The sequence below is a fragment of the Equus quagga genome, chromosome 7, assembly GCF_021613505.1.
Source record: "Equus quagga isolate Etosha38 chromosome 7, UCLA_HA_Equagga_1.0, whole genome shotgun sequence".
In the NCBI taxonomy this organism is placed as follows: domain Eukaryota; kingdom Metazoa; phylum Chordata; class Mammalia; order Perissodactyla; family Equidae; genus Equus; species Equus quagga.
The window spans coordinates 99,118,725-99,144,682 of NC_060273.1; the positions used below are offsets into that span (position 1 = coordinate 99,118,725).

Consider the following 25,958-nt stretch of genomic DNA (forward strand, 5'->3'; position numbering starts at 1 on the left):
ACTGAAACTGTTTAAAAGAAAGCTGTGTCTGCCTTACTTCCTGGAGGAATGCACAGTACATATACACACACAAATTCCTGTTGTTATAAAAATTATGTCCTTACTACCCTGTGTATATGTGTAAAAATAATTGGTGATTTCCTGTGGAAAATGGAAATAAAGCACCTAAGTGCTTGATACTTATTCTCTAAGAAGCCAGTGAACTTCCATGTGTTAGAGAAGGATTTTGCATTTGGCTCTCATTTGCTAGGAATGAAAGAAAAAGCTCTTGCCAAGGCAGTGACTGAAGACCTCAGTAGTGATGAATTTGATGACCTTCATGGCAGTAGGCACACTGTCTTCATGGTTATAGGCAGAGGCTTTGGTACCAGCACATGCAGGTGGAAAGCAGTGAGTTCTAACAAAGTGAGTTTTTTTCTTTGAAGAATCAGATCCAGAACAAGCTTTGTAGGTATTTCATCTGTACACAAAATAGTAATATTTTTCTACAGTAGAAAGCAGAGAATAACTTCATCATTTTAGCAAAAGAGTCCTCATAGCATAGAAACATTTTCCTTAATGGAGGTCAATCTGCTTATATAATAATTACAAGCCAGTATCTGGCTACACTGAGTATGTCAAGATTTATGTCCAGTTGCAAGCTGAAGGTAAATGGTGTGCTGCCAGTTTTTCCATAATCTGCTTCATAATTTTAGAATAAATGGCAGTGATTTTGGAGACAGTGACATGATTTCATAGAGGCACTGCTTCAACTTTCTTCCTCTGCCTTAAGCTGTAGACCAACCTGTCTTGTCAAGGTCATGTCAGTTTGCCAAGGTGTCTCCAGTTGTGTGTGCCTGTTGCATTTTAGCAGGGACTCTAAAAACAATTCGTAAAATTTGTCCTTTTTTCTGATACATATAATATTTTCCAATTTAAGCCAGTCCTGAATAAAGATAGCTCTCCATTTATTTAAAATAGACAGGATATCTGGATGTCATGACATTGGTAATGATGACCATTGTACACTACCATACCGTATTACAGGTGTACACCTATACTTATTGGAGTAAAACAGTGCTTTGATAGCATTACTTTTTAAAGACAGCCGTCTTCCTCCCCCGCAAGACATTTTCAACATAACAGGAATAAAATTTAAGAAGAAACTATTTTTTGCCCTCGGTTCACAGACTGTCCTGAAACCCATTTTTGGCCCTTAGTTCACCTAGACCCTGGCATATTCTGGGGAAGCTAGGTGCCATTCCCTTCTGTGTTCCCTTCATCTGAATTCTGAGTGCTGGAAGGAGCTAGAGACTTCAGGTGGAATCAGAAAGGCTCACAAGGAGTTTTCACTGAAAGCAGTGGTTGAGAGTCCAGGGGACAGATGAAACCAAGAGAATCTTAGGAGGCGCATAGGATTGTCCAATACAGTATATAAGTAAAATAGTATCATTGGTTTTTCTTCTGAAACCACTAAACCACCTGTGGGCCATTGCCTTACCTGATAAATGCCCAGGACCTTCACTGGTCTTAGAGCACTTTTTGAGAAACACTAAGAGATTCTCCCGGCTGACTTTTCTCACTATTTTCCTTCACAAATCACGTATGTATTAAATTATGTATTGTCCTTAACATGTACCATATACCCCAGAATTTTCCTTCTCTGCTTTTTTGCTTTTACTTTTTCTTCTACCTCTAAAGCCTCCTCTCCATGTATATCTAGCCAAGCTCCTCTTCTGCTGCAGAAAAGAATCCTTTATTTAAATCCATGTGTTATTATATCTCCCTCATGACATTTGTTACATACTGCTTTGTGTTAAAATTATTTAAGCGGGCCTCTCTTCTACCCTCAAGGTTAAGGTCGGTCCACATTTGATTTATGTTTGGATTTTAACATAGGAGACATTTAGTTTAAGTACCAAAAATGAACTATGCTATAGGACTTCTAATAAGGCTGTTATAAATGTGGAATAAAATAGCCAAGAGTATGAGAATTGAGTTCTAAGGAGGAACTCAGAATGAGAGATATCAAGATGAAAATTTGCTTGGCATATTTGTGAAGCTATAAAGAACCATATATCTAAGGCTGGATGTGTGGGCTGTGTTCAGACTGTAGAGGGTATTGACCACCATACACACTTATTCTGTGAGGAACTCTGGAAGGTCAGTGAACAGGAAATAATGTGATTAAGTCACTGGTGGTTCCAAGACCCTTGAGTCCAAAAAAGTAGTAGGCCCTTTTGATATCTGTCTTGCACTTGCATCATCATCCTTGAGATAGCTAGGACCTTTATAGATAGTTAAGTTTATTTAATCCTCACAATAACCCTATGAGGTATGTACTAATATCTCCATTTTCCAGAATGAGGAAAATTAAGCCAACAGATAGTAGAGCCAGGATTTGATCTTTCAGTGGTTGTAGAAGCTAACATTTTAGAAAGCAGAGGAGTCTGTTTTAACCAAATCTTTGGTAAAGTTTCATTTTAACTTTCTGGTATTATGAGTAATTATTCTGGTATTTGAGGCAATTATTGATGAGCCCAAACTAAAATAGAAGGGAAGCCAATGAGGAAGATGAATTAAAAATATGCTCGTATTCTATCAAAACTAAAACTTTCTTAAACTGAGTAGTAAATTAGTACAAGGTGAAATTTTACATTTTTCAAGTGAAATAATTTTTTTTAAATAACTGATTAATAGGATTGGTTGATTATTTGGCCCAGTGGGCCTGTGCCAGCTCCTAGAGTCTTTACAGGATTTCCTACAAGGAGTCACATATTTTATAAAAAGCTTAAAAGGTCTTTGATAACTGTTTCTGGTTATCTTTTGTTGAAATGGTCAAATCAGTGAAAAATTAGTTCAACAGATACTGTGGTAATATGAGTTTCCTAGTAAGACTTCCCAGCTCTGCTTAAACAATTGCTAATCTAATAGTCTTCATAAAACACTTGTTGCAAGCAATACCCATTTGGGCTCTAAATTTTAAAAGTTACACTATTCTATTTTTAGAGAACTTTTTGATTTTAATATCTTGAGCTCTTTGCATTTTTTTGTTTTTTGCTATTCTAAGCACTGGTATTTATTAGAGACTCAAATAATTAAACTGTATATGAGAGCAGAATAAGGTTTTTCATCTGTATTGTTTTGTAATATTTTTATATAGTGATTACTACTATGGTATTTAATATGGATTTGTACAGCATAAAAGAATTTTTATTTCTATATGATTTTATAACTTTATAAGACAAATTATTATACTTGAATCAACTGATATGGTTGATTAAATATGAAGTTCAAATAATTTGGTTTATTTGAATATCAGAACTACTTCCATAAAGCTTAAAAGTCTTTAGGATAAATTTGAAAATTATGTAGCCTGGAAAGTAGGCAGTTATACTTATATTGAGACATATATAAAATTTAGGTTTGTTTTTCTCAGTCAGACATCTATGCAGATCAGTGTGAACAACATTTAATTTTACTATTTACTGAAACCTCATGTCAAATTACTTAATGAAATAGGTTTTCATTTCAGTTTACTAATTAATGTTATATTAATTTTGAATTCAGAATCCTGGAACAGCTCATCCTTATGATAGTGGCCACATAGCAATGACCTACACTGGCCTTTCATGCTTAGTTATTCTTGGAGACGACCTAAGCCGAGTAAATAAGGAAGCTTGCTTAGCAGGCTTGAGAGCCCTTCAGCTGGAAGATGGAAGGTATGGGTCACTCTTTTGTTACTATTTTTTCCCCAAAGAAAAATCTTTTGGAACTAAAAAAAATGGATAAATTACTATACTAGAACTCTAGGGTTTATCATAAACTCTTCTTAGAACCACCTAAAGTTCACTGTATATGTACAGGTAAGTACCTAATCAAAAAAGTAATCCGTGATTTCTTACGTGAATGAAAATAGCAGAACTCCATTCTTTCCTTTTTGTTTCTTTTTTTTTTTTTAACTGAGACAACAGATCCATAAATAAATGGTTGAATAATTTCAGGATTATGATCTGCTTTAATTTACCTTCTGGGTGAAAAAATAGATATTTTGAAGTAAACCTACATTTAGTCTGAACTTTTATTCCTTTTGACATAGTGATGGGGGAGAAAGGGATGAACATTGAATATTCTAGTATAGGTAGTTTCCATGACATTTTTAAAGGCCAGAAGAAGAAGTGAATTCATTAATATTTGATGGTTTGTGTGGTGTATCTAAGTAAAGAGGAGTCTTCCTCGAGTTTTCAGGTGGAACTTTTGTTAAGTCCAGGAAGTGGTAAGCAGTAGTGATGCTGTCTAAGGAAAAGACTCGGGACAAATCCTGCTCTGTTGTTACATCTGTACTCCAGCTGCTAACATCTCTATTTTCCTGTCAGTATTTTAAAAACACTGCTCTTGATGAAGGAAAAATTAATGTAGACATATTAAGATAAATTGATGCTAATTGGAAATACTATAAAACTAAATATTTACCTCAGTCGTTACATGTGACTAATTTCTCAGTATTTCAGTATAGTCTTTGATTACTGCTACCTTATTGTTGTTGATAAATAAAAGAATAGATATAAAACATAGACTATTACCTCTCTAAAACTAATTAAATAGGTAAAAATTAAAATAATGTGATCAGTTAGTTAATGGTTATCTATATATACATTTAGAAGAAATTTCACGTAGCAAAACTTGGGCTTGGGAATTTCTTACCCAATAGGCCCGAGGTTTTACCTGCTACTTTGTCTGCATTCTCAAGCGAATGTGCCACCACTGTCCTTGGCTGAGAGCAAACAAACTTACTCTCAGTGGTGGCATCTGGGAAGGAGTAACTGGTGGTATGTAAAGCTACCCAGAAATCCGAACTTTGGAATAATGATTTAGAGTGTTTTATATTATTTGAGTTCATAGTTTCTTCTTTATTGAATAATACAAGTAGTATATGGTTTTAAAATCTATATTTAGATTTTTAAATCCCATATTTGGTGATAGGTTTCTCTGAGTAAAGACATGAAATAGGTGTTTCTAATCCTCTGCAAAAAAATATATAGTACAGTGTTAATAGCAAATAATGTTGTTATTATTTTCAGTTTTTGTGCAGTACCTGAAGGCAGTGAAAATGACATGCGATTTGTATACTGTGCTTCCTGTATTTGCTATATGCTCAACAACTGGTCCGGCATGGATATGAAAAAAGCCATCACCTATATTAGGAGAAGTATGGTGAGTTATATTGATAAATTGTTCGCTTTAGGTTATTATTTCTGGGGTATGGGGGCTGCAGTATAATGCATGCCTCATCTCCTTCAGCAAGAATTTGGAAATAAGGGCAATATGATTGCTTGCTAGGTATGTCATGTATCAGAACCACCATGTGGAAATAATCTTCAAGGACAGATTGACTCCTTGGCCATTAAAATTTAAATGTGATCTGATTGTATCTAACAAAAACAAAATGTCTTTTTCAGAAAGAGATTGGTTACCCTCTAAAAAAATAAAATAAAATCTCAAAGGCAAATATTGATAGTCTATCCTAGCAGAGGTCACTGGGGAGCCCTGGCCAAACATAATGAAAAATTGTGGCATCCTCAGTGAGATTATTCCTATGTTAGGTGTGAGGTGTGAGTTCCTTAAAACATTTTGACTAGTAAGACCCAAATGTAACAAGATTGACTGGGCTGACAGATTTTTGGATCACTTTTGGTTTCTTAATACTTTAATGTGTCTTTTTTTTTTAATCTAAGGTTTATTTTAAGAAGAATGTCAGGTAGAAATGTTATTTTTTCACACAATACAATTTAATCTTTTTATTGGCAGTTGTAAAGAAAGCTTAGTCTCAGCCACAATTATCTTTTACTCTACTTCGTAGTTTCTCATATAAAACTGGAGAAGTAGAAGTCCTGCTTCCCAGGTTTATTACTTCCCAAATATGAAGTTATTAATATTATAGATTAGAATATTTTAGACTGGTAATTCAGCTTTCACTAGTCAGTATTTCAAAATGAAAATGTAAATTCTTAAAGGAACGGATTTATTTTTAACTTGAATGTGTGAATATGAATCAGATTTTGTAGCATCTACAGAAGCACAAATTTTTAAAAGCCTGTGGAGGCAGGGAGCGCAAACCTTTGAAGAAGTTTTAAGAGGAAAAGAGATTTATGTCCTATACAGAGGTTTAATATGCATTTTGGCATGAGGACTACAGAAGTAATACTGTGTTCTTCTCAGTGCGTTGTATTTGGTAGTACAGTGTGTTGATTTGCCCTGTTACGGGTGATGTTAACTTTGATCACTTGGTTAAGTTGATGTATGCCAGATTTTTCTCTGTAAAGTTAGCATTTTTCCCTTTGTGATTATTCAGTATCTTGTGGTGAGACATTTGGAGACTATGTAAATATCCTGTCCTTTGTCAAACTTTTATCCACTAGTGTTAGTATACATTGGTGATTTTCCAGCTTTGTCTTTCCTTCTATACTTATCAGTTGAAATGGTACTGTTAAAAAAAGCTTTACCTTTGCCTCCATTTATTTATTTACTTATTTTATTTCGTCCTGGACTCTGGATTCTTGCTTTATTCAGTGGGTTATTATCTGTTACTCCCATTATTTGTTTTGATGCTCAGATTGTCCCAGATTTGGCCAGTGAGAACCCCCTCAGGCAGGCTCTTGTGCCTTTTTGACATGTCCCCTACATTCTTTGATCACCTCCTTCCTTTCTGCACAAGATATTCAAGGTTCATCTTTTACTTTCCCAGCCTTAGTTCTGGAATCAGTCATTTCTTCAAGGAGCCCTGATTCTTCTTATTGGAGAGTAGTGTTTAAAAGCCAGGATTTGGGCACTAGATATGCTCATTGGTGTTGGGCTATCATTGCGTCTGGCCCCTCTCTCAGCAGGCAGAGCTAGGAAATGTATATATACGCATGTACACACAGACACACTCCCTTAAACACATACTTACATCTGTATCTATTTCTGTATCTATTTATCTATCTATATATTAAAAGCCACAAACCATACTGATACCTCAACTTTCAGTCCAACGTCACAAGGTCCACTTTAACTTTCCTCTTTTCATTTGTAACTCCCTTCTCTGACAGTGGCAAACTTGGCTCCTATTATCCAGAATGCATTGGTTCTTTTGTGGAGAGCCTGAGAGTGTGTAGTCAAAATATTATATTTAATAAATATTTAGGTTACTTCTTTTATTTTGCCCCTTTAGTATGTTTATCTTATTTATTTGAAATACAGTTAAGTTTATTTGTTTCTGTTTGGGTTCCATTTTAGGATCCCCCCCAACTTTGTTGGTTTTGTTTACTTAATATGTGAAATATTAACTTGGTTCTGAAAGTCAGAACTATACAAAAAAGTATATTCAGGGGCCAGCCCCATGGTTGAGTGGTTAAGTTCATGTGCTCTGCTTTATAGCAGCACAGGGTTCGCCAGTTCCGATCCTGAGCATGGACCTACACACAGCTCATCAAGCCATGCTGTGGCAGCGTCCCACATGGAAGAACTAGAATGACTTACAACTAGGGTATACAACTATGTACTGGGGCTTCGGGGAGGAAAAGAAAAGAAGAAGAAGATTGTCAATAGATGTTAGCTCAGGGCCAATCTTCCTCAAAGAAGAAAAGTATATTCAGATACACGTAGCTCATGGGGGCCTCCTCCTGTCCCTTCTATCTTCCACCCCCTTCCTAACCTCCATATTTACCACCTTAGTCCCATTCACTCTGTAGGTAACCATTCTCGTTAATTTTTTATCTTTCCTATTACTTCTTTTTGATGAGCAGATAATGTATATTTTTATTTCGCCCTCAATTTCTTACTCTAAAGGTAGCATACCATAGAGGCTTTTTTGTAGTGTGCCTTTCTTACTTAACAGTATAGCTTAAAAATCATTCCATATCAAGTCATGGAGATTTTCCTCATTCCTTTTTTTAAAGTTTCATAGTACTCCATTGTGTGCATGTAGTGTGGTTTTTTCAACTGATCTATGTATAGGGTACCTATTTTCCAAATATAAACAGTGTTGAAATTAAAACCTGCATGTGTATTTATGTATTATTGGAGATATATCTTCAGGGTAAATTCCTAATAGTGGAATTGCTTGATCAAAAGGTAAATGCTTATGTAACTTTATTAGATACTGCCCATTTCTCTCCAAAAAGTATGGACCAATTTATTTTCCCACCGGTATATGAGAGTGCCTGTTTCCACACAGCCTTACTAATGGAATGTGTTACCATACTTTTTTGATTTTTACCAATCTGGTGGATGAAAAATGATATCTCAGTGTATTTTTAATTTGCATTTCTTTTATTATGAGTGAGATTGACCATTTTCTTAACTCCAGGACTATATAAAACCAGGCTGAAGGCCAGATTTAGCCTGCAGTCCCTGGTTGCTGACCCCTACTTCTAGTTTATTATTTTGCTTTTTTCTTTAGGTTTTCTAGTTTTGTGTATGTTCTTTCTTCTTTACTTATCTTTCATTTTAGCCACTTTTCTCTGACCCTTCTTACTACTTTATCTTATTTTTATTCTTCTGGCTCTTTTCAGCCTTTCTTAATGTCCCATATTGTCTTTTCATTTGAGACTGTTATTCTTTAGGCATCCTATAATTTAGCCTTCATTTCTGTCTGTCTTTTTCTTCCCTTTCTTTCCTGAAATCATTTAACTCTCTATTTCTTACTGTTTGGTCTTTTCTGCTTTTAATTTTTAATTGCCTTTTCATATTCCCAAGTGCTTGTTTGAGGATCTGTAATTGAGTTTGTAATTTGATGTGTAATTTGGGCGCTGTATTACAGGTTTCTTCTGCTTTATCACTGTTTCTTAGAGTTGGAAGTAGATTTTCATATACTGAGATGTTTTCATTCCAATCACTGTGTTTGCATCTCAGAGTTACTTTGTACAGATTTGTCTTTTTCTGTTTAGTCATTTAGTGGATTTTTTTCTTACAATAATTCCTAGTTTAATAGTGCCCTCTTTTCAATACAAAGAAATAAAGTTTGATTTCTTTAATGAGTATTGTTTATTTTTTTTTAGTGATGGAGGAAGAGTTATGAGTTCTATGATTTTCCAGTAGGAGAGAAGTTCTCTTTGGTTTCCTAGATCTCTAAATTTTTCTCTTTTGAGTTTTCCTTTATCGTCTGATCTTCAGAGGGCCCTTCTCCCTTCCTTGTTAACGGTCTTCACTGCAGTTATGCCCTTTGCTGCCTTGACTTACACACTCTCTTAAGTTGTCCCTTGCCTCTAGTCAGTGCTGAGTTTTACCAGAACTCTTTCAGTTCAGGCAGTGCTCACTTTGCATGGTAGTGCCGGACTGCAGTGATGAGCATGCAAGCTGAAATCATGCACAGTGGTCTTAATCATCCGTGGGAAAAATCACGATTGTTGTGTTACACTTTGTTGGCAAAACATTAAAAATTATTTTACTGTCAGTCATAAATATATAGAGAATTTTTTTATTAGTAAGGCCGATATTTATTTAGTACCCTATAATTTAAAGCATTAGTAATATTGAGAATTAAAGTGTTTTCTTTGCAAAGAATTTATAAAGAGTAGTTTGAACAATGCTTTGCCTTCTTCTCATAATATAACTTATATGGAGCAAACGTCTTTTCTGTCTTGGTAAATGTTTATACTTTTCTTAGTTTGTATCAGCTTTCAACATTTTTATCTTTTCCATTATCATTGTTGTGAAATATCTCTGAGAGTTCTTTTTATGTGAAGTTTTTGCCCGCATCACTTTTTCTAGAATATCTTCACCCTTTTCATCTCAGCTACTCTCCTCACTCATGTAGACATTGCACCCTCACTTAGCTCTTTTGACTCCATATGTAGTCTCAAACAGTGGTACTGGCAACAGTCCCATGATCAGCTGTTTCTTATATCACTCTGTTTGAACTCAATTTCCATTCCAGTGTTACTGCTTTTCATTTCTTTACTGCACTTTCAGCTTTGGTGGCCAATCTCCTCTTTTGGTTGTGCCTTTTTGTAAAATGTCATGTGGGCTTGTTACTAAGAGCCAAAGAGACCATACAGCCACATACTTTGCTGTCTGTGTGTGAACTGAATAACATGTTCAGTGACAAATTTCTAACTGGCTTTGAGAAAGGTGACATGATTGGTCACTGATCGCGATGCATGTCTGTTATTTATGTAGTGATTTGTAGACTGAGGAGCTAGCAGCAAGTTTGTACTTTATGCGATCACTCACAGTTAGTATACATGGTTACTGAAATTTGAACCATATGGTGTTGTGTAACTAAGCCATGGTACGTACCTGGAATTAGTGCATATTGGAACTGCGCAAAGCAAGGTCTGCCTGTATTTCACAGTTAGGGTAGACTTTCTCTTTCAGGCAGTAATTTTAGATCAATCTCAGACCTGCCGTTAGCTCCCTTCGTCTCTCTTCTCATGATTTTTCGCAAATTGCCCATGTTCTCTGGAAAAGTGTGCCAGGAGTGAGAGAGATGGCTTGCTGGGATTTAATGTTTCTTTTTCTATAGAGAATTAGTTTGAAGCTTGAACACGTCTTCCAACTTTGCTAAGGCTTCAGTTTTATATAGTTGTGGTGTTCTGTTTTGATTTTGTATGGTACATGGGGAGGTTGAAATTTAGGCAGGCACCATTATCCTCGGCTACTCAAAGCCTCAAAATAGATTTGTTTCATGTTTATAATGTTTTATGACTATAAAATGCTTACATTTTTCTTAAACTCATATGTTCTTGCAAGTGGGAGATGATAAGGATTGGGGCTTTCTGTTGGGTGGAAGTTGAATATGTAGATGCCCTATTTGAGCAGTCTGCTCTCAGAATGTGCCTAGTATATACATTTAATAATTTGGCATAGTGAATAAGACAAGATCAAGTTTTGAAAATGCTTAGATCTACTTCTTTGTGGAAAAGAGTACATGTTTTGGAAGATATAAAGGAGAAATAAATTAGATCGAGACAAAAAACATAGCATAATGACAACTTATTTGTCTATTTTATTTCCCTATTAAACTGAACAATGTTTTTCTTTTTCAGTCCTATGACAATGGGTTGGCACAGGGAGCTGGACTTGAATCTCATGGTAAGGCATCTTAAAATAAATGAACACATAGTTTCTTTTGTTCCTTTAAATAGCATCATGGTATCTGACATGGAGGCCCTCAGAAGTTTGTCTCAACCCTTGGTACAGCCTGATTATCTTCTTTCCTACTTCTCTTTTGACACTGTGGTGCCAATTTGACCCTCTTCTAGGTCAGTAATCATTCAGAGATTATTCAGACTAAAATGTTCCTACAGTATTTGCTAGTAATCTTTTCAAGTATTAACTTCATGAAAATATCTTGGAGTGATTTCTTAAGATATTGTTAGAAAACAACAGTGTTTCTCCTTTGGCATAACTAAAAAAGGCTAGATGCAGAATATTAAACATGAATTAGTTTGTGAATGAAAATTTTTTATTTACCTTTAAAATAATTATCTTCGGTCATGGTCATAAAACGTTTTGCTACATAGCATATGTTCAGTACATACGTTAATATAATCTCTTCTTTCACGTTTTCCCCCACTTTTGGCAGAATCAGAATAGTAAGATGTTGTTCATTTAGTTTGTCAGCACATCCATAGCCTGAACTCTTTCAAATTGAGTATTTCCATGTAAAAGTAAATAAGCTTACATATTCTTTTTTTTAAAAAGAAAGAGCCCAGATCAAGGAGGCTTTCTGAGTAAACTCTTATTTCCTCTTGATCACGGCAGTTTCTGTGCTTACTTGTTGTGTCCATCCCTCTGCCAGTGTGATAGAGTGGACAGAACACATCAGTAATCAGATCTTGGCCCTGACACTTGCTGTGTGACCTTGTCTCCTCACTTATCTCTCTCAGGGTTTCCTCATCGACAGTGTAGAAATAATTATATCTTTCTTTAAGATTCTTGTTAGGATTATAAGAGATATGGGAAGAGTGGTTTGTAAACTATAAAACATGTATAAAAAGATGTTTTTAACATATACTCCTCAACCTCATATCCTTGTACTTCCCCTGGGACCTTGTCCTATCGGGTCTCTCCTCCCTCTCTCACATCTTTGCTCCCTCCTTCCATGTAAGTATTTGTAGAGTATGTGTCACTAAGGAGTACGTAGAAGACTGTCTTGGATTTTCCCTTGAAGCCATACTCTAATTAGGACACCATAATTCTTGTGTGTGCCTGAGTCTGTATTAGTTGGATTCAGTCAGAGAAGCAAAACCACTATGAATATTAAAGAATAAGGTTTATTATAAGAATAAGATTTTACACAGTTCTGGAAGAAAATGGAGAAGTAAGGACCTGAAAGGAGTAATTGGCGGGTCAGAGAAAAGTCACTGACAAGCCCTCCTGAAGCACTGGCACAGGTAGACAAGTCAGATCCTGCAGGGGAATCTGGAAAGCCAGGCACATCCAGCTGCCAGACTGGGACTGTGGTGGAAGAGTCTGTGGAGAACTCTTGCTCCTGCATCCGTTCGTGGGCCTGCTGTCACCAGGATGAGAAGTAAGAAAATTTGGATTCCAAGTATATGAGAGAATAAGGGCAAGCTGGAATCTACCAGCGCCTCTGCCTTTCTCTTACATCCTCTAACCACAACCAGGGTAATGGCTGCTGCTTCACTTCCACCTTACAAATCTTACACAGATTTCTCTAACTTTAGGCCATACAGGAAAGAGGATTCTGGGAAATAGAGTTCTAGCTTAGCCAAGTTAACACAATACAAAACCACCACAATAATTATTGTCATTTTACTCAGAGAAGTTAAATAACTTGCGTAGTAGGCTCACATATCAGATAAATGTCATAACCCACTTGAAACCCTGTGCTTACTCAGCAATACCATTCTGCCCGCATTTAAATCCCTTGGATTAGTTCTCCATGATCCAGTTCTACCCTAGCTTTGTAGACACGTGTGAGAGAGCCCTTCCATGCACTTTAGGCTGTAGAGAAAATGTATTCTCCAAATGTTCTTACATGCCTTTTCACCTCTGGACTTTGCTATTATTCTGGGTTGTTTTGAGCCTGAAATGCTTCTCTTCCACCTGCTTTTTCTCGTTGCCCTTTTCTTAACCTTCAAAGTTTGCCCATCTTTCTATGCCTAGTTCCAGTGTCACATTCTCTCTAAGACCTTTCATCATCTCTCATCCCCACTAGCCCTGAGCACTTTCTCCCTTTTCTGTAATCCCATAAACTTGGTTCATACCATTTTCACGGTACTTATCTCTGTTTACCTTATCTTCTCTGCTAGATTGTAAGCTGATCATGTCTTATTCGTATCTTACTCCATATGCCCTGTCCACTTGTGGTTGTTCAGTACGTATTCATTGAGTTGGTTATCCTTTATCCCACTCCCCATCCTGAAGTGAGAAGGCTGAATCTGGAATGGGTACTTCTGCTACAGTTTGATAATAATCAAGTTTCTTCATGTGCTTTTCTTTCTAAGTCTGCAGTCTAAACGTTATTTAATACACTGGAGTTTTTTTCTTTTTAATTCATCTCCTCTTCTCCAACTGCTCCTTAGCCTGAAGCCCATTTGTCATGAAAACTAAACAGGCACACTGTACCCTTCTAGGCCGTGATCATCACGTGTGATGATTTTGTTTATCCTAGTGATTCTCTTATGATAGTATAGTTGTAGGATACAATGTTCATGTGTTTTATAGGAATTGAATTTTCCCACATTGCAGGGATTAACACTATTTTTTCCTCTCAGGATTCATAATATAAAATTTCAGATAAACTAATTTGATTTAGTGATTCTTTTAAAATATCTCTACTCCTTAATCCAGAAGAGAAATATTAAACTCTTTTTGGCCTAATTTCATCTAAGCGTTCAACTCCCTTGAATACAGAACTAGAGTCAGGAACACCTCCTTTCCGTTGCACCTCAAAGAACTTGGGTACGTTGTTAATAGAGAACCTCTATGGTCCCTTCCAGCTGCGATGCTTTATGACTGAGATACTCTGTGTACATTAATTATCCATCTAACTGAAGTGTATCACTTTAGGTGGCAAACTTTTAGCAATTGCAGGTGGAAATCTGTCTCTTATTTGCATGTGCCCTAATATTCTTGTACTGTTACGTGCCTTCAGTAAAGGTTATTTTCATACCTTCTTCAACCAAGGCATAATGAACACAATTTAACCTTTTCTTGATGAATTCAGATCATTATTATGAGAAGCAGTTCTTGTATTGTACTGTAATATAATAATGTGATACTCTTGAGGTTTTTTGAAACTTGTAGGAATCATTGACCTGATCCTGTCTAGCCCTAAAAGAATATTCTATTTGCGTTCTTGTACCTGCTTTTTCGTAGTATTTCTTAATTTACTTATTGTCAGGATATTACCTATCTTTTCTCGCTGTTTTTATGTATGCCTCTAACACTCTTCTAACATCTTGCTTTTAATCCAAGTTTTTAGAATTAATTTTTTGGAATTTCGTGTGAAACAAGAACCTCTCATGGGTAAATGTTGGTTAAATCAATTTAGCTTAAAGCATAACTGTTTTTGGCTACTCAGAGCCCATACTTACTTGAGAAGTTATTATTTTCAAAATCTAGTGATTTGGGCAAGTAAAGAGTATTTTTACTTTGAATTGTGCCAGTTTGCTTTAAAGAATTCTAACAAGTACTTGGAGAGTAACAAATACCTCTTTTTACTTTTCAATAGTTATAAAGATTACATTCTGTCTGTTAGAGGCTTTGTATGTAATGATGTTGTAATACCTGAAGTCGTGGCCAACTTATCATGAAAGAGAAATTGAAACTAGTGGATCATTGAAGAGGAAATAAGATTCATAGTTGCTTAATAGATGTTCTTCTAAAGGTTATGATAAATTTCTTTTACTTTTCTGTTTTAATTCACTCATGACTAATATAGATCTCCCAAATAATTGGGAAAAATTCTGAAGATTAAATAGTTCTTACTGACAGGAACCCTTTTAATGTCATAGATGCCTTGAGCTTTCTAGAGGGAGTGTTCACTTTTCCAGAGAATACATCCAGGATTTCTAACATCAGAAGGAAAGTTACAGGATGAGGCATATTAGGAACAATCAATTTATTTTATTTTTTTAATTAATTTTTTATTGAGGTAACATTGGTTTATAACATTATATAAATTTCAGGTGTACATCATTATATTGCAACTTATGTATAGACTATATCATGCTCACTGCCAAACATCTAATTGCCATGTGTCACCGTACACATGTACCCTTTTACCCCTTTCACCCTCCCTCCGCCCCTCCCCTATGGTAACCACCAATCTATTCTCTGTACCTATGTGTTTGGTGATTGTTGTTTTTTTATCTTGCACATATAAGTGAAATCATATGGCATTTGGCTTTCTCTGTCTAACTTACTTTGTTTAGCTCCCAGGAACAATCCATTTAAATAGCTGAAATTAATAAAAATCACTAAGTGAAGTTGTAATAAATTGGGAATATAAGTATTTTCAAATTGTTTGGAGTTGACAAGTAGTGCCGGTGGAAAGTATTGTTTCTTTTCCTTTATGGAAAATACTGACGTTTCAATTCCTGAGGGAAGTAATTACCTTTGGGAGTATATTGGTTTCCTGTTGCTGCTGTAACATTTTACTGCAAACGTAGGGGTATAAAACAACACAAATTTATTCTCTTACAGTTCTGGAGGCTACAAGTCTGAGCTGCATCTTATATGGCTAAAATCAAGATGTCAGCAGGGCTGGTTCCTTCTGGAGGCTCCAGGGAAGAATCTGTTCCTTTGCCTCTTCCAGCTTCTGGTGGCTGCCAACATTCCTTGACTTGTAGCCACATCACTCCAGTCTCTACTTCGATGGTCACATTGCCCCCTCTTTCTGTAGTTTAATCTGCCTCTGCCCCCCTTATAAGGACACTTATGGTTACATTTAGTGCCCACCCAGATAATCCAGGATAACCTCCCCATCTCAAGATCCTTAATGTAATCACATCTGCAAAGTCCTTTTTGCCACATAAGGTGACAGGCACATGTTCTAGGGATTTGTACCTGAGTATCGTTGGGGAGAGTATTCAGTGTTAAGTATGGATACTCACTGTGCATCTACTTCCAGATACGCTTTTCTTCCCCTACACACACTCCCTCCCTCTCCCCTCACTCAGACTTTTCTTCCTTAAATTTCTTAAGTTGACAAGGTATCATATCTGTACATCAGCTTCTACCTTGTTTATGTTATATGTGAAAATTAGTCTGTAGCTTGAAGCAGATTTAACCTCAATTCATAAGCAATAGACTGTCTTTAAGAGAATTAAAATGAGACTCAGGTGATAGAGTCTTGGACGGGGAGTAGTGGTCCTAGAGTGTAGTTTCAACTCTGCCATTAACTATGTAATTTTGAACAAGTTCCTTAATCTCTCCCAGTGTTACTTTTTTTTTGTGAGAAAAATGTTTCTTTTAGCTTTAAATTATTTTAAATTCTTTTCTCTCTCATCAAATAAATTTTGAAGATTTCAGTGCTTAGTGGCTATTTTAAAATTATAATTAATTGTCTTTCAAATTTAAATTACTTTTATTTCACTATTTTCCAGAATTATGTAATTGCCTTTTTTTTTCCTCCAACCATTTTATGTTATTTTCCTAGACATCTAACTTGAAGTCTAAAGTATTGTATGGTTTTGATTAACAGGAGGATCCACTTTTTGTGGCATTGCATCACTATGTCTGATGGGTAAACTAGAAGAAGTTTTTTCAGAAAAAGAATTGAACAGGATAAAGAGGTGGTGTATAATGAGGCAACAAAATGGTTACCATGGAAGACCTAATAAGCCCGTAGACACCTGTTACTCTTTTTGGGTGGGAGCAACTCTAAAGGTAAGAGAAATAATAAAAATGAGAAACCTGTATTCTATGTTAATATAAACTGTGCTTAAAGGGTTGGTCTTTGTAACGTTCATTAAATATTGTTAGTTATAGGCTACTAAGTTTTTCCTGTTGCTCTGGCAACGCTAGTCTCTGGTTTTTCCATAGACTTCAGTTATCTGTTGTACTACTTGAAAATTCGCATTCTTACAAAACTCAGGTGGCCCAGAACCTAGGTAAGAAAGTAGATATAAGTTCACAAAAAACTTACTGAAACTGACTGGTAGTCCAAACATACCAATAAAGGTTTTATGGGAAGATATTAATCTTAAAAGATAAACCATGAGTCATTTCTTTATATTATCTGGAAATTCTTCAGTATAATTGTTAAACAAAAGTAACTTTTTAAAAAACCAGAACTACAGTATCATTATCACTTCTAAAAAAATCAGTGATAATTCCTTATTATCATTAAATATCCAGTTAGTGATAATATCTGTTACTGCTGCATCACATCAAGGGCACATAATCGGTGGTTGTCTCTCTTTTTGATCAAAGGGCTCCAGAGTTGTCAAACTTAATTTATCCATTATAAAGTTACCCATCAGCTTTTTTTCTTTTTACTTTTTTTACGGTGGTAAAATATACATAATGTAATATTTGTCAGCTTAACTATTTGTAAATGTATGATTCAGTGATATTGATTACAATCACAATGATGTGTAACCATTACCACTCTATACCGAAAACACTTTATCGTCTTCAACAGAAAATGTGTACTCATTAAACACTAACTCCCCTTTCTCCCCTCCCTCCAGCCACTGATAACCTCTATTCTATTTTCTCTGTGAATTTGCCTATTCTATGTAGCTCATATAAGTGGAATTATATAATATGTGCCCTTCTCTGGCTTCTTTCACTTAGCATAATATTCTAAAGTTCCATCCATGTTGTAGCATTTATCAAAATTTCATTCCTTTTTGTAGCTGAGTAATATTCTATTGTATGTATACATAATATAGCTATGTATATTCTATTGTATGTATACCACATTTTGTTTAGCCTTTCATCTGTTGATGGACACTTGAGTTGTTTCCACCTTTTGGTTATTGTAGATAAGGTGGCTCTGAACATTAATGTACAGATACCTGTTCGAGTCTCTACTTTGATTTCTTCTGAATATTTACCTACGAGTGGAATTGCTGGATCATATGGTAGCTCTATGTTTACTCTTTTGAGGAACCACCAAACTGTTTTCCACAGTGTCTGCACCCTTTTGCATTCCCACCAGCAATGTATGAGGGTTCCAATTTCCCTACATCCTCACCAACACTTGTTTTTTCTTTTTTTTTTATGATAGCCATTCTAATGGATGTGAAGTGGTATCTCATTGTGGTTTTGATTTTATTTCCCTAATGATTAGTGATATGAGCTTCTTGTGATGTGCTTATTGGCCAGCTGTATATCTTTGGAGAAATGTCTATTCAGGTCCTTTGCCCATTTTTTAATCACGTTGTTTGTTTTTTTTTTCTTGTTGGGTTGTATAAATTCTTCATAGATTCTGGATATTAATCCCTTATCAAGAAAAATATTTGCAGATATTTTCTCCAGTTTCGTGGTTGCCTTTTCACTCTGCTGATATTATCCTTTGATGTACAGAAGTTTTTAATTTTGACGAAGTCCAATTTATCTGTTTTTTCTTTTGTTGCCATTGCTTTTGGTTGTCCTATCCATGAAATCATTGCCAAGTCCAGTGTCTTGAAGATTTTTCCCCAATGTTTTCTTCCAACATTATTATAGTTTTAGCTCTTCAGTTTAGGTCTCTGATCCATTTTGAGTAAATTTTGTATATGCTATAAACTGAGAGTCCAACTTCATTTTTTGCATGTGGATATCCAGTTTTCCCAGTACCATTTGTTGAAAAGACTGTCCTTTCCCCATTAAATGGTCTTGGCACCCTTGTTGAAAATCAGCTGACCATATATGTGAGGGTTTATCTCTGGGCTCTCAGTTCTATTCCATTGGTCCATGGGTCTGTCCCTGTGCCAGTACCATATTGTTTTAATTACTGTAGCTTTGTAGTAAGTTTCAAAGTCAGGAAGTATGAGTCTTCCAACTTTGTTCTTTTTCAAGATTGTTTGGCTATTTGGGTCCCCTTGTACTTTCATATGAATTTGAGGATTGGCTTTCCAATTTCTTAGGAAAAGGCTGTTGAAATTTTGTTAAGTCTTCCTATCTGTGAGCATGAAATGTCTTTCCATTTCTTTAGACCTTTAATTTCTTTCAGCAATGTTTTGTAGCTTTCAGCATACAAGTCTTTCACCTCCTTGGTTATATTTATTCCTAGGTATTTAATTCTTTTAGATGCTATTGTAAACATAATTGCTGTCTTAATTTCCTTTTGGATTGTTTGTTGCTAGTGTCTAAAAACCTTATCAACCTTTTTACAGAATGGTTTTAGCAGCCATTGAGGATCATTGCTCAATAGATCCATTATGTCACTGGGGGTTGCAAAATGGTGATAATCTGTCATTCCTTCTAAATATATTAACTAGGATTCTTCTATAAAGAAGAATTTTACTTTACCCTGAGGTATAGTTGGTACAGTGAAAGGCAGATAAACAGTTAATTCTTTCTCTTAATTTCAATAATGTTCATCCAGTACAGTGAGTTGGTTTGCTAGCATCCCCTAAAGTTTTCCAATAAAATAATTGGGTTTTACAGGCTTTTTTTCCTTTAAGTATCATTGTGAACTCATAGATTTTAACATTTTCTATGTTTTAATTCGTTATATTGTTTTTAATGTTCAAATTGTCCCATCTTTAGCCAGAAGGAGCCCCTTCAGTTTGGTCTTGAGTCTTCTTCATATGACCTTGGTAGTCTTTGACAACTTTTAAACATTTTTAAAATTTTAATTCTTGTGGATAATTTAAATAATATACTGATTTCTTGACTTATCACCTTTGGACAGTAGCTTTATTTCTAGCTAGGAAAAATGAAGATTTAGCCTTCTTTTTTTCTAGCAAATTGTTACTGGTTTTATATTTTCTTTAGTTCTGAACCTTTTACACCTTCCAGTTCTGTCAGTTTGCCTTCACTTTTATAATGTCAAGTTAGGTAGCATTCAAATCTTATTTAGTAACAATAATAAAATATTTTTTATTTTGTTTTATAAATTTGTAAATTATTTTATTTCGTTTTATTTACTAACAATAAAATATTTAAATATTATTTATTTTGTTTTATTTATAAATTACTTAGTTTATTTTGTTTTTTATTTGTTGTTTGCTTTGCCTGTAGGTTGATTCTAAAGTTTGAAAACAAATAATCACTTATTATGATCATGTAAATATTGTTTATTGCTGAACTAAGTACAGTGTTAAGATTATAATTTTCTGTTTATTTAATGATCCATGTGCCACTTGATGGAAAATGTTTCTAGCATCAGGATTCTAGAGTTTCTTTCCTTATATCCTGTGAATTAAATCAAAATGAATGAATAGGTTTGTTTCTTATTTGTACCATAACTATGTTGATTTTGTTTTTCTTTTTGAGAAAATGCTTTTTTATTAATCACTAATATCTTCCCTGGCTCTCTGATTCATTTACATACTTTCAACTGCTTTATGTCTTACAGAAATCTCTTTAACTCTCTTGTCTACTGCTCACCCCCTGCCCTATTCTCTTCACAGTTTGATTTATCCTTTAGTTTTTTCTATTTAGTGGGATCTTGAGAGTGAAGACAAACACATGTCCTAAATCTTTAAGCTACCTAATTTTTGTGCTAAAACCACGTTTGTCTCACCTTCTATCTTTCCTAGTTACAGAGCTATAATTTTTTACTATTCTCAAACAAACTGTCTCTAGCATCTTGGTAATAATTTTGTTGCTCTCTTTTGAAATATTTTTAGTTCTAGTTACCACCAGTTTGTAACTAATAGCTCAAAAGCATCATAAGTCTTAAAATACGAGAAGATAAAATTGCATTTTTTTAAATGACTAAGTTGAACAGATTGCAGAAGTTGTGTTTTGAACCTAGCTAAATGTAATGCAAAGAGGTTGTTATTTGGGCGTGGTTTAGAAGAAGGAAATAGTGAGTGGTGGGTCAAGAAAAGGAGAGTAGATTTGATAAGATGATAAAAAAAAGACAGTAATGTGGTTGAATCATTTTAAGTGCTCAAGTCCACAGAAGCTTGCTCTGAGAGTGTTAGATAGAAAAGAGCATATTTAAGTGATACACATCTGAAAATTGAGCCAAAGGTTAATATGAAAGTTTATGTCATTAAATTTATATTTATCATGTTTTTTCAGCTTCTGAAAATTTTCCAATACACTAACTTTGAGAAAAATAGAAATTACATCTTATCAACTCAAGATCGCCTTGTAGGGGGATTTGCCAAGTGGCCAGATAGTCATCCAGGTAATTTGTTTTTTGTATGAATCTAGAACAACTTTTCTTCTGTTATTTCTTGAGTAGATCTTCAAGCATCTTTGTCAGAAAGGGCATATGATAGAAAATTTAGCCACAATTGTAAACTTACATTAAATAATATGGGGATTTTTTTGAAGAAGATTAGCCCTGAGCTAACATCTGCCACGAATCCTCCTCTTTTTCCTGAGGAAGATTGGCCTTGAGCTAGCATCTGTGCCCATCTTCCTTCATTTTATTTGTGGGACACCTGCCACAGCATAGCTTGATAAGCAGTGTGTAGGTCCGTGCCTGGGATCCAAACCAGTGAACCCTGGGGCCACTGAAGCAGAACACATGAACTTAACCACTGCACCACCAGGCCAGCCCCAGTAATATATATTTTTTTTTTTTCCTTTTTCTCCCCAAAGCCCCCCAGTACATAGTTGTATATTCTTCGTTGTGGGTCCTTCTAGTTGTGGCATGTGGGACGCTGCCCCAGCGTGGCTTGATGAGCAGTGTCATGTCCGCGCCCAGGATTCGAACCAACGAAACACTGGGCCGCCTGCAGCGGAGCGTGCGAACCCAACCACTCGGCCACGGGGCCAGCCCCTCAGTAATATATTTTTAAAAAGCTAAGTTGTTTAAGTTTAGGGTATATTTAGGGTGTTGCGGGTATAAAGGAAGGGCTTAATTATCAGGATATATTGGCATAGTTTGTATTTTTTTCCCAAATGTTTCACTTAGCATTGTTTTATTTCATTTGAGGCAATAAGGCAGATGATCTGAATGGGCCCTTTCCAAAATAAGAGAAGCATTTGTTCCATCCAAAATCTTTAAGATTATTAGCTATCACTGAGCTATTTGGAATAAATTACTCTTAATCCAAAAGGGAACCAGTTCTTACTCTTTTCAGAATTCATTAAATCAAAAATTTTAAGTCCTGAACACAAGTGTTCCTCACTGTCCATATTCTTGTTCTCTGAATTTTGGCAGTTTCAGGTTACTTTTTAGCTGAATACTTTGCTATCCAAACTTTCACCATTTGTTATCTAAAACTCAGGAACCAAAGAGATTCAGACAAAATGATATTCCATGCTTTCCAAATTCAGGAATGGCATAGAGGTGAAGAGCAAAATAAGTACTTTTGAATGGATTCTTTAGAAATAATGAAAAATCTTTATTAATAAAGACATTTCTTCAAAATACATGGATAATGCTGCTATTTCCTAAACCGAAACAACCTCAGTCTAAGCTGTATACTTAAAACTGCCTGCTCAGTAACTACATGGATGCCGTCTACAGGCCCCTCAGACCTTGCCTGCCAGCTGAACTCGTTATCTCCATGCTCTAGCCTGCCCCAGAATGTTAGTGGCACTGGGCCCAAGCTCAGGCCTCAGATTGTGCAAAAGTCTTATCATCAGTCTCCTGCCTCTAGTCTATCTTCCTCATATTGACACTTTGTGTGTTTGTGTGTGTGTGTACACTTGTGCTTAAATGAGAGGAGAGGGGCCAAAGCTTTTTTCAGACTCTCAAAGTGACCTCTGATGCAAAAAAGGTTGAGAAGCTCTAATCTAAACTCTTCTATTAAATCTATTCAATTATTCAAAGACCTTCTCAGCAATCAAAGTCAGTGCTTTGGCATGGCACACAAGGCCCTCCCAAGATATGGCTCCTCTCCCACCTCTAGCATCGTTCTCCATGCTACCTACACCTTCCCCTTATGTTTTTACCTCCAACAAAATGAATCTATTTACAGCTTCCCCAAAAATCAATTTAAGAGTTTGTTAAAAATAATTCAGAATACTGACATTTTTTATAAGCAAGTTGACAAAGTATTAGCTATAAATATATGAAACTAGATTCAAGGAATGATTGTTTTCACAGCAGTGCAAAAGAATCATGGTTTTTAGTATTAGTCTAGAATCTCTTCAGCTCATCTCCTGTCATAGAATTACTATAGTCGGAATATGTCCTTGAATCAAAATATAACTAAGGGGCTCATGAAATCATATTTTTGTACCTGAAATGAGCAAGAGTATTTCCTCACATCCATACTTACTTGTGTTTTCATGTGAAAAATGTTTCTTTAGAAAAAATGTACAGTGCTTTTAATTTCTAAAGCAAAATAATATTTTTAGATTTTTGCTATCTGTGACACAGCTATAAATATATTAGAAAAGTGCCTTGATGCCATTGTTTTCAGTCAGACATGGTACTATTTTAACAAATTATACACTATTATAACAAATAATGGGAAGAGGGAAATAATCTCTTAAAAAGCATTTGAAATACATTTTGAGTATTTACAGCAGCTTTTTTAAAAGAAAATTCTTGAGGCTTTTTTCTAGAGATCAGTTGCTCACTTTAACATTTGTGTGAATACTTGGATGTAATACTTTTTACAGATATTTTACAATGTCTTCAGAGCATATGCACTACAGAGTATAAAATGTAGGTATGCTAAATTGAGTTTATGTGGAAACGCCTATTCCCACGGCCTTTATAGAAATCGTTTTAACAAGATTATTAAAATTAGTTTATTCTTGATTCTAGTAAATCTAGTAGCAGATTTGACAAAGGGGTTTTTATATACATTTATAGAAGAAACTTTTGAAAAGAATGAAGTTTTATTACAAAGGAAATATATATTTCAACATCTGAAGTCCTTGACTACCACCTACAAATAAGGAATTTTAAAAAACAAAAGCTATTTGAGGTTTGAAACAATTAACTTCTGATTCATTGGCTTTTACAAAAATCCTTTTGAGAAAAAAATGTTTTATTTTTACATTATCTGAAAAGTGTACAATCCTATTTTATGTTATTCTGGATGTACTTTATTTCTCTTTCTTTTGCATTTTTTCCTGGACAAGTTTCCTCATTTCTTTCTTTAATATTATTTAATATTGCTTTGTGCCCCTTGTAATTTTAGAATAACTGCAGGGAAAATGTAATAGTACCGGGGAAATCAAATTTATTTTTTGTGTTCTGAAAATCAGAGAATGACCCAGAAGAAATCTAAGCATTCTCTGAACAGACATAAAAGGAGACTGACATGGGCCTTCATTAGTAAAATAACTTTTTCACAAATAACATTAAGTAAGCATAACTCTTTGTCATTCCTGTTTTGAAAAGTAAATGATACTCATGTAAGTAAAACTTTTTCTTTAGTTCTTTTCACAAAGTCTTATTTGGTAACATGTTTTGAACTTTAATAGCTCTTGAGTTCATAAATAATGACCTATTCAAAAATAGAAAAAAAAGTGACTGCTACAAACTCTGTTTTTTTGTAGTGTTCCCATAACTGCAGGGCTCTGAGCTCTTCAGAAGTCCATATAAGGCTCTGGGCAGGCAACAGCCTTGTGAGTTCAGTGGCCACTTAAATGGAAGAGGGTTGCTGCCCCTTGAAAGATGGGAAACTGTAGTGAGACCAGTGTAGAAGAGTTGTTATGGTGTGAACACTCACATTATTATAACCAAACAGAATGTGAGTTTGTTTTTATCCTTAGGTCAGATATTTTTAGAATGGCTGGCATTACCCTAAATAGAAAAATTAAATATTGTACAGCATTCCAGAATGGATTATTTTGCTTAAACTTCTTTCATTTAACAATATGTATATGGTTTAAGAACTGTCAGAGGTAAAACTTGAGAGGGGTAGGTGGTATTGCTACCTAGATTAAGAGATTTGTTTAAGAAAAAACTTTCCTTTTATGGTATAGAGTTAAAGCCCCTTGTTTCCATATTCTGTAGTAAGCAAAAGGGGAACTCACTAGAGTAAGAAGTCTTACATATTACTGCTAATCTTCCTTTTTGTCCTTTAATCACACAGGATGTTGGGAATATCATGGCTTCAGCTAGGAACTTTTGTTTTTCTTTGTTAATGATATTTTCTTGAATAAAATATCGTCTAATTTTGATCATCTGGTTTTTAAAAAATTGATGTTTGAGACTTTGAGAGAGCAAGTATTTCAAAAACTATAGTATTTTTCTAAATTTATTTTTAATGTAGTGATGGGCTGATAGGTATGTAGCTAAAGTATTTTGAAGCGTGTACAAATAAGTATGCCTCTTATGATAAAAATGCCTCATTTTCAGATGCTTTGCATGCGTACTTTGGGATCTGTGGCCTGTCACTAATGGAGGAAAGTGGAATTTGTAAAGTTCATCCTGCCCTGAATGTAAGCACACGGACTTCTGAACGCCTTCGAGATCTCCATCAGAGCTGGAAAACCAAGGACTCTAAACAATGCTCAGAGAATGTCCACATCTCCACATGACTGTCTTTAGGTTGGGAGGGTGGGGGGATTTGTAGCATAACTGTAGCTCAAGGTTAAAAGCCATGTATAACCAAGTGTGCTCTTTTTTTAAGAGGTAGAGTCTTACAATCAAATCTTGTGCTGATGTCACTTTGGGATATGGTCTTGAGCCAGTAACCTTTGTACTGGGTTTCAAGAAAATCTTTGTTGAAGTTTGAACCACAGTGGACTCTGTTGTGGTTCTTAAATGTTTATACTGTATTTCTAAGAAGTTCTTTGAGTCATATTAACTGTATGTAGGTTATCTTTTTAAAAAACTCTTCAGGACAAGTTGTATCATTACAAAAGGGACAAAAACCTTCCAAATAAGTTTACAGTTCACATAGCATTGATAATCTTTGGGTGAAAACTCAGTGATCATTTTAAAAGCTTGATTGCTGATGGTAGAAATTTGCTTTAAGGAATTAAGTATCTGGGAT

The 25,958-nt window shown here is 35.1% G+C and overlaps 1 protein-coding gene across 1 annotated transcript in view; it reads left to right on the forward strand.

Annotated features, from left to right (window-relative positions):
- The window catches only part of PGGT1B (protein geranylgeranyltransferase type I subunit beta), a 45,115-nt gene extending 19,507 nt beyond the window's left edge, over nucleotides 1–25,608 (forward strand). The window contains exons 4-9 of the mRNA XM_046667611.1: nucleotides 3,550–3,701; nucleotides 5,061–5,193; nucleotides 11,007–11,052; nucleotides 16,637–16,821; nucleotides 21,121–21,229; nucleotides 25,319–25,608. Coding sequence (XP_046523567.1) covers nucleotides 3,550–3,701; nucleotides 5,061–5,193; nucleotides 11,007–11,052; nucleotides 16,637–16,821; nucleotides 21,121–21,229; nucleotides 25,319–25,500 — 807 coding nt within the window. The 3' untranslated portion in view covers nucleotides 25,501–25,608. The remainder of the gene's footprint in view (nucleotides 1–3,549; nucleotides 3,702–5,060; nucleotides 5,194–11,006; nucleotides 11,053–16,636; nucleotides 16,822–21,120; nucleotides 21,230–25,318) is intronic.
- The last annotated feature ends 350 nt before the right edge of the window (nucleotides 25,609–25,958 follow it).